The sequence below is a fragment of the Lissotriton vulgaris genome, chromosome 12 (genome assembly GCF_964263255.1).
Source record: "Lissotriton vulgaris chromosome 12, aLisVul1.2, whole genome shotgun sequence".
In the NCBI taxonomy this organism is placed as follows: domain Eukaryota; kingdom Metazoa; phylum Chordata; class Amphibia; order Caudata; family Salamandridae; genus Lissotriton; species Lissotriton vulgaris.
The window spans coordinates 630,709,656-630,722,970 of record NC_141700.1 but is presented as its reverse complement, the minus strand read 5'-3'; the positions used below and the strand labels follow the sequence as shown (position 1 = coordinate 630,722,970).

The 13,315-nt window shown below is 44.6% G+C and overlaps 1 protein-coding gene across 1 annotated transcript in view; it reads right to left on the bottom strand.

The window, feature by feature from the left end:
• Nucleotides 1-13,315, bottom strand: part of FANCA (FA complementation group A) — an 850,506-nt gene that overhangs the window by 755,845 nt on the left and 81,346 nt on the right. Inside the window, exons 5-6 of the mRNA XM_086945786.1 lie at nucleotides 7,030-7,125; nucleotides 5,852-5,922 (exon numbers count right to left, since the gene is read on the bottom strand). Coding sequence (XP_086801912.1) covers nucleotides 5,852-5,922; nucleotides 7,030-7,125 — 167 coding nt within the window. The remainder of the gene's footprint in view (nucleotides 1-5,851; nucleotides 5,923-7,029; nucleotides 7,126-13,315) is intronic.

Below are 13,315 nucleotides of genomic sequence, written 5' to 3'. Positions count from 1 at the left end.
TTCATTAGGTAAAGACAGGCACCAAGAAACAAGTTAAAATAATACAATAAGATGCACACATGCCACATCAAAATGTTGCTATGATATTTTTCATCTTGGGGTACATGATTCATAAGCTGGACTTTAGTGCACCCAATAAGTACCATAAAGAGAGAGATAAGGGGCCTAAGATAGAACGTCAAAGGCTTCATTAAACTGGAAGGTTTAAAAAATGTTGCTAAAATGTATGTGTTCTTGCTGTTTTCTGCAATCCTGTGGTAGGCATGCCACAGAACAACTGTTGTACTAAAACTGTTTTGCCCCCAAAGCTGCAACGTGCTCTGCCAGAGTCCTTGGATTTGGAGTGTGCATATCTTTTCATCCCTTTGTTGTCCAAAATATACTGGGGTGCGGGGGGTTGCAAAGATTGTGTATAAGGGAATAGCGAGCAAGGAAAGAGGACTTTCTCTCGGAGATAAATAACAGGGCAAGTCTTATGAAAAGCTTCCTGTTTATGGCAAAGTTGAAGTTCATCACAATTCCAATGTTCTTCACCTTGGAGGCCATATAAAATCCCCAAGAGGTACACACCATGTAAATAGAAATAACTGGGAAAGTTCTGAGGAGTTTGTATGCCGCTGGCAGCATTCTTGTATCCACCATAAAGGAGTCATGGATGGTCAGAGACTCAAACAGTTGCATAAGCACCTGTTGGCACATCAGCCTCAAATTCCAGACAACATGAACTGAATGTTAAGTTGCTCTGAGAACCAGAACATTTAACAGACCCTGATATCAAACAAAACAACCTAGGTCTGGACTATAGTCTCTATTAACATTAGGAAATTCCTTCCTGGATTGCAACTAGTAGCAACCTGCATGAGTCTCAATCTGAGACCTTAGCTCTCAAATCTCCTAAAAAGGCATCAGTACTTGCATGAGCATTGAAATGATTCTCTACAATTAACATATTTTGGGGCTGAGCAGCATGTAGGGGCATAAAAATTCACTTTCATCTTAGCTGACGGACAGCACCACCACAGTAGAAATATTTCCTACAAAGTTTAGAATGGACTCCAACCGTCATCAACAACTGATGGAATGCAAAAGCGCACAGCAGAATGCACCCAACATACGAATCCTCAAGGCAGCCATTGCCAGGCTCACACGTTCACCAGGTGAACATCCAGGGTGAATTAAGAGATCACAATAAATAGTACAAAGAAACAGCACAATGACATTAAGAACAGTTCGCTGTGGTCCTGCAATGAGCAATTTCCACTGCCAGCTGGCAGAAATAAGACCTGGGCAAAGGGGGGGGGGTGACTTCCAGCTTTCAGGACTCTCTCCAATAGGAGAAGGCATTTAAATACACAAGTAGGGCTTTCCTCAACTACACAAAGCTGAGCTTCTCCCACTCCACCATCAGTACCGCCAGCGTATGCAGCTGCCAGACTCATTCCTCCAATAAATATTACTTTTTATGTCAAACTTAAACACTGTAAATACATCTTTCTCTGTACTTTAACAGACATGCACGAAGCCCGGGGTCAAGCATCTGAAAGTAGTTGTGCAAACATCTGCACTCGACTGGCACAAAGCCACGTCCTACTTCTGGACTGAAGGATTATTAAGGCAGCTTTGTGTTGTTGGATCTGTAATCTAACAGGCTGCGACAGGGGTCTACAGTGGAAGTCTGGACTGTCCCGATATAGCAATATGTACATGGACTGTGAGCATCTATACCTGTCTGGTCAAATACAGACTCTCTTACATGTCCGTACAATTGCACCATCACTATGCACACGTACACAAAACTTTTTAGACCAGGCAGAGTAACAAAACGGACAACTGACTTGTGTACTAGCAATTCTGCCACGGACTCAAAAACAGAACCCGAGCCCACGAGCGTCTGCCCAACTAGATCCGAAACCCTATGGTCTAGTATAATAAAGAGTAGTTTCAGGTTTTTTTTAGGATTATTGAAGGAGTAAAGCTCAATTACATGTTCCTCTGCCCACAGAGGCACGCCAATGAAACAATGAAACTCACAAGAAAACCTCACAGACTTCTAATGATTGCAACTTATTTACACTTAAAGGTCTTTAAATGATACGCTGCACCTTCCCCACAATAAAAAATATACACACATATATAGTTTGACAAGCATACGGGGCCTTCAAAGGGGACGTGCAGTGAAGGGAAGAAAGTAAACAGTTTTGTTTACCTTCTCCTGCATCAGTGACAATCACCACAAATAGACATTCTAAAATATTGCTGTTTGATGACGTCTGCTTGGATTTTTGCGGCATATTGTGACAACACTGATTGTACTGACCCATATAAAAGCCAACAAATCTCTTTAATACCTTGATATACAGGGTTGGCTACCTGTCTTAGGGACTACCACTGCATTATGCTCGCAGGAAGTAGGTGGGGAAATGAGGCATGAGAAATGTGTATGGTAGGCAATGAAGAAAACCCCATCTACAAATGCACAGTCCTTTTCCTTTGTTCCAGTGGTTGGACATTGTTCGTTGTACCCCCCGCACTGACTCTTGACAAACTGTTTCTTGTTCGCCCCGCGCACAATTCCCAAGGGTCTCACTGTTGGATTCTGGGAAATGAAGTCCCTCTACACAACGGGACTCAACGCAGGTGTGGAAATTGGCTGAAAGGGGGAGGAGCGTACCTGCTCCAACAAGGTACATGGGGGTTGAACTCACCACTATGCTGTGAATGCACAGTTGGGACGCTTTGGGCGCTGAGGAAGGCAGTGGTCTGCCGAAATGCATTCGCCAGTTTTTTCATTAAAGTTGCTTCCAACTGTATCCTCCTGGGTCTCTGCCTCAGTTCCTTTGGAGGGAGTTTTGTGTTCATATATATATATGTGTGTGTGTGTGTGTGTGTGTGTGTGTGTACGTGTGTGTGTGTGTGTACGTGTGTGTGTGTGTGTGTGTGTGTGTGTGTGTACGTGTGTGTGTGTACGTGTGTACGTGTGTGTGTGTACGTGTGTGTGTGTGTGTGTGTACGTGTGTGTGTACGTGTGTGTGTGTGTGTGTGTGTGTGTGTGTGTGTGTATATGTGGATTCTGTATGGCGAGAACCTAACCAAAAGGCAGCACAGCTCTGTACAGTGTCAAAGGCAAGCAGTCACTATTCCAAAATGACAGCCTTTTTGGCAACCCGAGATCAGCATCTGACAACAGATCACTCCCATGTCCTTCCACAAAACGGATGCCAATGGAAAAACTCTGAGAACATGTGATCCACAACATTTGGAACAGTTTGAACCGGATTTGTAGACAACAAAAAAAGATTGTTCTAAGCTCAAAAGGAAACTCAAGAATGTCCTATGCCAGGCCTTCTCTGGACTCACTCCTGGACCTTCTGACCCCTGGATTTGTGTCAGCTGAGCCGAACTTCCCTACCAACTCTGGGACAATCTCAGTCGATGTCAACAAAGAGGCTACTTATATCCGCCACTTACAACAGGAGCTTCAAGGCAGTCTTCCAGAAACTGAGCTTATGTGCTTTTCTCAAAGGGGGGGCTTTGAGGGTATCGGGTGTGTTTCTGCAACGCTAAATCTGATCCACTCCTTAAAAAGAGCAGCAATGGCGATTCTGCCAGAAACCTCTGGCCACCATGGGGACATCAAAACACAATGCAGTTTCGTGATGCATGCACTGCACAAGCAGTAGACAAAAGTTTACACCTGCTGTTTGTAGACACCCCAGGGGGCTGGACAGAATAGCATGCGAGGCCCGCCCTGTAGACTGCACTCTGTAGCAATCTCTAATGCAAGATTACTGATGGAACAGTTTGTGCCTCAGTTATACGGACAGTGATTTTCAAGACCAGCTTATCCAGCACAAAGCACCACGCAACAAACTGGTGCCGCCTCACAGCTCTGCTCTTTATAACACAGACACATCACGTTAGACAAAGCAGGTCTCACTTTCAATCAGCTGTTTTTTCGCCAACATCTGGGAATGGCCTCCAGAGTCGTTAACCAAAGTTTGTATTGCCTGCAGCGTCGAAAATGGTCTAGAAAGATGGTTTTAGAAAAAGGCACATCGCCACTGAGTGGCTGTCAGAACCTGGTGAGCCTGGTAGAACATGGTGGGGTCAATGCGGTTCCCAGTAAACCAAAGTCACAACTGGTCCTAACCGGTACTGCCTTGGCTGCACAAGTAGAGGGGTGGAATAATCTGCAGGAATTCAATATGGACGCCTGCGCTCATGCATTCCAAGTATTTTTGCTAAAACAAAGGTGTACTTGCTGCATGGCTTCACAGAGGTGTCCGGAATACCCTATGTGGTACCAAATTTGGGGCACTTGAATTTTTTGGAACTCACAATTGGCTCATTACAAGCTACAACCATTAAAATTCGCCACACAGCCCCGAAAACGCGAGCCTCCTATTCGCCTACGTGAACACACAATCACTGAAATTAAAATGTAAAACTGCCGGCCCTCTCTATCCTAGAACACCCGTATGCTACCAAAAAAGTGCCGTTATACTAGTAATATACGTGCATCACCTCTTCTGAAAAGTGCTGGTACTCTCAAATTATAGAAGTGCCTGCCTGTCCATCGTAAGCAATGTGTGTTACTAACACTGCCGCTGCAGGGTGTAAATACTACACATGGTTTTTCCCTGTAGGGTGTCAGAAGATAAGTCTGTTGTACTATCCTGTGTACAAGTTACTGCTGGTGCTGTCTTACAAGAAACCCTGCTGCTGCCCCTGTGAAAGCTTGAACTGTAGATGTGTGCTAGTCTGCACTTGTACAGCGCTCTCGACGCAGCAGCAAGAGAAACATCTGGAGAGAGGAAGCCAGCTCCCAACAAGCAAACAGCACTTAACCCGGGACATAGGGCAGCAACGAGCCAGGTCACTGCCCTCTGTCCTTGGGACAGACAGAGAGCCGCCTGCACTTGGAAAGCCCTTCCAACCTACTGGGAACAAGAGCGAGTGGTCTTAGGTTACGAATGTTCTTAGGTCTGACAAAGAACGTATAATGCAAGCCTTTGCCTACTTGAGACACGATGCTCTATTAGAGACGGGCCCATGTGGAACAGCAGGGCTGAAAGAGGCACGCCAAGCGCGTGAGCTTACCCCATGGTCCTGCCTTCGGAAGCAGCCGGACCAGCTTGCAGCTCTGCCCAACTTTCTTTTCCTGAAGTCTCGAAGAGCCGCTGCGAGCGAAGTGAAAGCGAGTCACTTCCTGAAACAGCACGCCCGCCTCCGCGAGCTCCGAAGGGGTGGCCTCTGCCTGTCGTGACATCAAGGCAGACAGGGCGCACCTCGCCGCTGCCGAGGCTGCCTCATGGTGGGAGGCCGTCTTAAAGGAACATTGTCATTTCCACCGAGGTCAGTATCTGCAGGAACACACTGATGCTTCAGTATGAAGAAAGAAACCTTTGTTTAATTTCCCACACCAGGAAACAAGCGGGAGGGGGAGCAAGGGAGGTGCCGGCAATGCCGGACCAGACACGGGGGCGTTCCCGGCGTCCCGTGACGTCGGCAAAAGCCAAAGAATGTCGGGAACGCCCCCGTGTCTGGTCCGGCATTGACGGACAGGCCCCTCGTCCAATGGCAAGGCTCCGTTTACGGAGCCAGCCAATCAACGACGAGGGCCGAACCAAAGCACCCTACGGTTCTCAACAGGATTTCGCCTGCGCGGAAAAGCTGCGCAGAGCGCAGCTTCCGCTAGGCGAAACCTAAAAACACATGCAGGAGCTGTGTATGTCCAGTTTTCCACTGGGAAATAGTCACACTTTTGTTTCAATAATTGCAAGCAGAATTTACAAATGTTGGAACCAAAACCCTGCAGATTGAACTCTGTAACGCTCTAAACAGGACACACCTTTCCAGCAGTTCCTCCAACTCCACAACCTCCTTGTGCAGGTGCCAGACAGCCTCCAAAACTGGGGGAGTCTAAGGGTGAAGAGAAACAAAGTCAGACAGCAGACAAAGCACCAATAGACACACTTTACACCATCACAGACTGTCCATGACAATTATATTGAAAGTTGTATTGTACTCTTCCCTGGAAGTTGTGGATTCATTATGAGGATTCATTTTAGAATTCTCATTAATAGTGATGTTAATCAGAAATATTCGTTTGGGTCCCAGTGTAAAAGCGTCCTTAGATAGGTTATCTGATATAATAAAATAACCTATCTATCTCGCTTATAATATCGCCACTTCAATACGTTTCAAAGGTTTAAACACAGAGAATTATACAATTAAAAAAGATTAACTTGAATTTGACTGAAATAAATTTGCTTTTCTTGTCATTGATGGACAGTAGGTAAGTGGGACGTGTGCAGTCCGGTGGAGATTAAGACTGCTTCTGAATTTAGTCTCAGACAGCTTCTGGCCACCTCCAAGTGTCATCAGAGAGCACAGGTGGGGCAATACTTCAGAAGCCACTCTATCCATTAAGAATTGTCCTTGAACTGTCTGCCTGCCCAGGAAGCTGAGCCCTACCAGCACACAACGACAAAGGAAGCAACAGGAACAAAAATATGAAACTGGAGCACGCTTATGGGATCTTCACAGCAGGGATAATATGAGAAAGCTTAGATGTTAACACATCAACTATAGTACTTTATTTTATCAAATTAAAAGTGAAATAATACTGTCATTCCGTAAATGCTATATACAATAAATATAAAGACATTAGGTTCAGAAATTGAACTCCACGACTGAAAAGAGTTTCTTACTTTGTGTTATACTCTTGTGTTCATTCTTCAATTACACGAGTTACACTTATGGCAATGAGGAGGATAGAAAACTTGGATACAGGTTGGATTGTTGGGTGGTTTATTGTTTCTCACCATTCAGTTTATTACAACTATCATTTTAGTTCTAAGGGGAAAAAAATACCTTGTTTGGAACGATCCTTTTTTGTATTCAACTTGACACTAGATATGCCTCCCGCGGAACCCTGATCGAACACATAGAGCCTACTTTAAGTGCCGTGTCCTCCCAAGTGCTGGGAAACTCATTGTGTGGGCATGGGTGATCTTCACAACTCACCTGCACTCTCCAAAGCTCCTGGCAGAACACTGAGCGGCAAAAGGAGTTCTGGGCCAACAAATCCTTCACCATCTGCAGCAAAGACAACAACTTCTCCTGGGAAGAACCAAAGAAAGTGAGTGACAAACTCTATACATATCCATAACTACGAGAGAGGAGAAAACAACTGAGGAAGAGAGTGCTTCAGTAAATATTCCAAGCACCATAAAGCCAGCAGAGGAAATTACATCATCAACAAACACGCTATATTGTTCAAACTGTACACTTGCCAGCTCGGAGTGATTATACTGTCAGGGGTCAACACCAACTCGACAAATTAAAAAAATATAGTGGTGTTTTATTCTGCACATACAACCTGCTTTGCACGATATACTTCGGAGGCCTGGGTGTGAGCAGCTTTGTTTAGGGAATGTTGGGCAAACAGCATTTAGGGCTGATGCGCCACATTATGGATCTCTGTCGCAGAGGATAAAATAATGTTTCACTCCTTCAAGCATCCAACTTGAAATAAACTACTGGTGCCAGCCAAGAAGGACAGTGCTATCGGGGAAAGGGGAAAGAGCTTTGCGGAAATGTGGTGCCAAAGGTTTTGCAGAAGGTCACTGAATAATGCGGTATTTAAAAATAGATATAAAGTGCCTGTAGAATGTTAACAAATACGGTCCTTGAACCTTCCTTGGATTTTGAACCGAATATAGCAAAGTTGGTTAAGTCCTCACTCCTACTTTCATACTCTCCATTGCCGACTCTTGCCCAAGTCCCTCCAAATTAGAAAAATCTCTATAACATGATGCTGCCAATACAATGCTTCTCAATAGGGATTAGACACTGTGTGGGGTTCGCACAAAATTTAAAGCTGTGCATTCGTGCCAAAAAAGTTCCATTTTAGTTTTGTCATACCCCAAATGTTTTTCCACAAGGCTACATAATCTCCTCCGCAGATTGAAAACTGGATTCAAGGTAGGCTTTGAGCAATAGCTTCCTTTTGACACTATCCCATACAGTGTACACTTGACTGCTCGTTACAGCTGCACACATGCAGTCTTGCACAAGAAAAGCCTGTAGCTCCTTTAAAATGGCCAAAGGGCTCTCCGCAGCCTCTATGAACAGACACTTTGCTCGCTGAGCCAATTTAAAGGGAGGATGCGCTCAGAGAGGGTCTTGGTGGTGCCACCTAAGGTACAGAGGAGACCTACAGGAATTTCTGAACCCACCCAGATATCATCTGACTCACGATAATTTGACACAGGCGGACGTCATTTACATTTGTATGCAATCTGTGTATTCTCCTACAGAGAATACACATTATCACTCTCGTACCCCGAAGTCTGAAAAATAATAAGGGGGAAAAAAGGAACCCCCTACTCACCCCTATCCTAAACCCTCCGTATTCAGAGTCGACCAAATAAAAAGTACAAAATATTCTTGGCACACCTGCCCACAGCTGAACCCGTATAGGGACCATGGTAGCCTTTACAATGACATATGATAATACTGCTGAGCAGGCAAGGAAATCCAGCAAATAGGCCCAAAGGTCGAAGGCATGTGGCAGAGGCCACAGTCCTGTGACCTAAACATATGATTTTATATATGGTTTCATCATCGTATTGAATTGCATATGTTCTCTTCACACACTGGCAGTGGACAGCTCCACTATATATGCATCGCTGAACACATCTCCTCCAACAACTGGGAATTCTGTGTAGGGTGTAATACCAGTGGTGCATTATTTCATAATATACCTCTTACCTCAGACACACAGTGCTACAATGGGCATCCCTCCACAGAGTGCCCCACTCTTTGAACGACACCTCGTCGCCTTGATCCCTCGCCCATCTGCTCTCATACGAAGCATGGGGTGCGTATATGGATCCTACCACAATCTTACTTATTTTAGATCGAGCTCCCTTAGTTGTCGCGAGGGTAGAGAAAAGCTTTTCAAATGCGGTTCGATCTCTAACCACTGCTGCCTTTAATGTGGAATATTATAACCAATGGCGGAGCTGTAGGTAATTAAGGCATTCAGAGTTGTCAACCCCAAACCCCAATTTACAATGTGGGAAGGGTTTAATAGTTCCTTCACTGACCACCACCATGACTATTCTGCACCTTCCCTCCTTCCATCTGTTAAACGGAGAATCATGAAGAACAGGCGGAACGTCGGTTTAGCGGTGTGTGGGGTGAGGAAAAAGAGGTGAGCTTCAGTTTTGCATCTACACTATCCCAGCTTATCAGAGTGAGACGAAATGGAGTGCCCAGTTAAGTGTCTCAGAGCCCTCAAGCCAGGCCACATCCCGAAGGAACTGCCCCATCGCCACCCTTTCCATGTGTGTCCAGATCTTGTCTAGTTCGACTCTAGATAGTCTGACTAAGATTTCCAACTGCACAGCCTGGTCATACAGCAGGAAATCAGGTATAGCCAGCCCCACCATCTATTTTATGATGCTGTTGAATTTTCATTGTAATTTTTGGCAGCACCTTTTCCATAGAAGCACTGGCAAAACTAAAAGATCTGGCGTTTAATTCGTGAAAGCGTTTACTAAGTGACTGTGGGTTTATATTTGTGCGTGAGATTGTAGGATTTGGTGAATCAGTGGATGTGGACAGGTTTAGTGAGCTGGTGGGTGAATATAGATGATTGGGTAAATAAAAAAATAAAAAAATTATAACTAAACATCGGACAATACTACAATCTCTTAGCTCTACTGAAGCACAATTTTTCCCAAAACAAATTCATTTACAGTTTAAATCTTTTTTATTGAATCAGGGATGCAAAATGCCAAATATTACACTCCTAAGACTCCAGCTACGTAGCAAATGACAAGCTTTATATTTGCACACCTGAGTATAAAACAACCCTTTTATCAATGAACAACAATGCCCGAGTCGAAAAAACACTTAAGATACACATGCACAAGTATGGGAAGAAGGATGGGGAGGTGAACCAAAACCTGGCGTTTCGGCTTTTATTCATTAACTTCTTCTAACTGATTACCCTGAGCTCAAACAGTACTTCCAGCTGCTTCTCGGACTTTGTTTTAATTGTCATCTGAACCCCGGGTGGCTTTCGGGTTGAGCATCCACTTTTCTCTTCTCTAAAAAGCTTCTTGCTGCGTGGGTGTCATTAAAGGCAGAACCAAAGGAAGTCCTCGCAGCTTGACACCAGTTCTTTTTTTATAAGTTGAAGTTCTGCCCTTTGGTTTGGCCTGCTCAAATCCAAGAAAATCAATACATTTCTGTCCTTACAGAATGGAGCTCAGATTTGGAAGACTTTGGATAGAACCTACTCTCTCAGATGCAAACTCCCTAAGTCAACCAGTTACTTCCTTCCAGATCGCTTCTCTGAAGATGAATTGCTTGGCGCACTTCCAAGCTGTGACATCAGAGCAGAAAACTTCCAACCTCAAAAAAACGCCTCAGTGTCTCCTTAATGGTGTCTTTGTAGTCCATGCATGGACTCTTATGCGTGAGGCCCGCAAAGAGATATCAAAGGTACCCACTTCTCTCAATAGCCAGAGAATGGTGGTAATCACACATTTCTTGAACTCCTTCAAATTTGCCTTTGTGACCACCACCGGTATCCTCTACATTATCACAGAGCAGCACCGCCGCCCGCCACCATCTGCAAATAAAACGATAATAAAATGGGTTCTAAATCTGTTTTATTCTTGTTTGATTTTGAATCCCCTTGGATCCGCCGCCAGGATCTGACGGGTCTAGGGGGCAAGTCCAGGTGGATGACACTATGGTGAAGCTTTTCTTCAACCCCAGCTGAGTTGCTGGGGCTGGAGAAAGCAGGCACATGCTCCCTCTGCTCAACTTTATGTAAGGGCTTTTTAAATCTCACCAAACGCTCGCACACACTCGTGCCTGCGCTTTTCGTTTTGTCTCCAGCTATTGGGATTTGTGTGCATCTTTTTGTCAAAGACAGTAAGCAATTGGGCAAAGGTGAGCACATGCCCTGCCTTTGGTCCGCCCAAGGCCTATTGCTTAACCGCACAGACCACATCTGTTTTCAATTATCGTGCCCAGACACAGGCACGATAATTGAAAACAGATCGCTCGCTGTGGCGCGCGCACCACTCGCGTGCTTGTTCTGTCTGGAGTTGCTGATTTATTTGCTCGGAAAACAAAAGTAGAACAGCCTGCTCAGCACACACGCCAAGAAAACGAAAAGGCAGCTTTGGAGCCGTTAATACTCAGCTCGCATGCTGCGCGTTCACTGCGCTTTTTGAGGGACGCTGTGATGTTGTTGGTTTTACACAGCCAAGTGTGGGAATTCCGGTCATGTGGCGTTAATGTCATGTTGCTGTGTTAATGTTATGGTACGTACATGCGATGCACCTTGAGATTCATCGAACTCATAGCTGAAGTGATGAGGGGTGAGCAAATCGTTCTTTGAAATAATCAGGTCTGGTCCATTCGCGCTCTCAAAGATCAGTGTATGAGGCGCTTAACGCTCAAACCAAGTCGTGCTCACCCGGCCTCTTTCGTGGTTCTGAGGTCGATTGACCGTGTGACATGTAAAGGACAATAGTGCTATAAGGTATTTATAGTGCTATGAACCAGTGCATCGACTGGGTGGTCAGTGAACTAAACACCCTCCACTGACGACATGCAGTGTTCTGAACTTTAAGAGTTGAAATGCTCTATATATAGGAGGCCTCGGTCCTTAACCCCTTTGATGCTCATGACGAGCTCAGCTCGTCATGCAGTACAGTGCTCCTGTGCTTATGACGAGCTGAGCTCGTCATGAACAATGGGAATAAATCGGGGCCAGCACAGGAGGGGAATTCCATCAGCAGTGATGGTGTTATGCCTTTAGAAGAAGCAAATTGACTACCATAAATTGAGTATTATGACCTTGTTTTGCCACAAAATTTAGAAACGCAGAATTGCGGCATATATGGCCATATAGTGAAAGAAAGTTATCAATATTACACCTATGCGCCAATGACACTTAGGGCACAAAGAAGTGTCCGTGAGGCTGGTGCTGATAGCAGTACACTGGAGGCTCGCAGACATGTTGTTCAGGGCGGCTCTCAGTTCGGCTTCTCCCTTAAAAAAATCTTGTGCCCCTCAGCGTCAGTTGGGCAGAGATTGTGGCCTTACGACTACAGCTGCGACTTTAGAGCCGGGGAACCAGGTTCAACCCTCGGAGTCGGCTCCGTGTCCTGTGATTCTGGGCAAATTACAATCTCCCTGTGCCTACCAAAAATGAATGTGTCCTTGTGTAACATAACTGGTGCTCATGCAAAGAGCTCCAATACCTTTTGGTCGAGTTCGCACTATGTGAATGTGCACATAAAAAAAATGACTACCTAGTAGCAGCTTTTGCTGATAAATTTAACGAGAAGAAAGTTGCTAAAGACCACGAGGTGAAAGATTCAGCAATTGATGCCCTCAATCAGGCAATTACAGACGAGAGCAAAGTACAGTGGCGTGTTGGACGCCATTACATTTTGATGCCAAGAGAAACACTGTTGTCATGGTACTCTAATCAAATTACCGGGAAGGCTTCTTACCGTTCACCACGAGGCGCAGATGCGCTTAGACTATCACGACAACCTGCAGCACGAGAAGTTCCGCCGGGAGCAAGGTGAAGGTGGCATGTTGAAATGAGTGGAGAAAAACGTTATTCAGAGTATCTCTGCATAATAGGAGAAGGGGAGTACAGTAAAGTGTATTTCGGGCATCAAGGCGCTATCCGAGACTGTATAAGCCAGCTTGCAAACTTGAGACTTCACACCTCCATGTGAGAGAGGAACTGGACGTGAGCTGTTCAGATACCGTGCCTTATAATAATCTAAAATATATATATATATATTTACACCCAAGAAAGAAAAAAGATGATGATACACCCTGGACCCTCGATTATAGATTGCATTCGCATAGCCATTATTCCTATAAATATTATTGGTCATATCTTGCACAAATAATTTCACAAGTGCACAACAATAAAAATATGTTAAAAAAAACATTAGTTCGTATGCAGATTTTATGGACTATAGTGCAAAGTAAATATAAACAATAGTAATAACAAGGTAAAACAGTCATTGAACAAAATGCAAAAATGCTATTACAAAAAATGTAGATTACATTTAGAGACATGTATGCCTACACATCCAAATTTTTTGCTTTACGTGTATTTGCTATACAAAAATAGCCAATAGGTATTGACTTCCAGATTTTCAATCTTTAGCCATGCAACACTTTCTATTACTGCACATACCAATATCTGCTGGATAAGTAACCACTTATAAAATACCAAAAGCGAGATCTATTG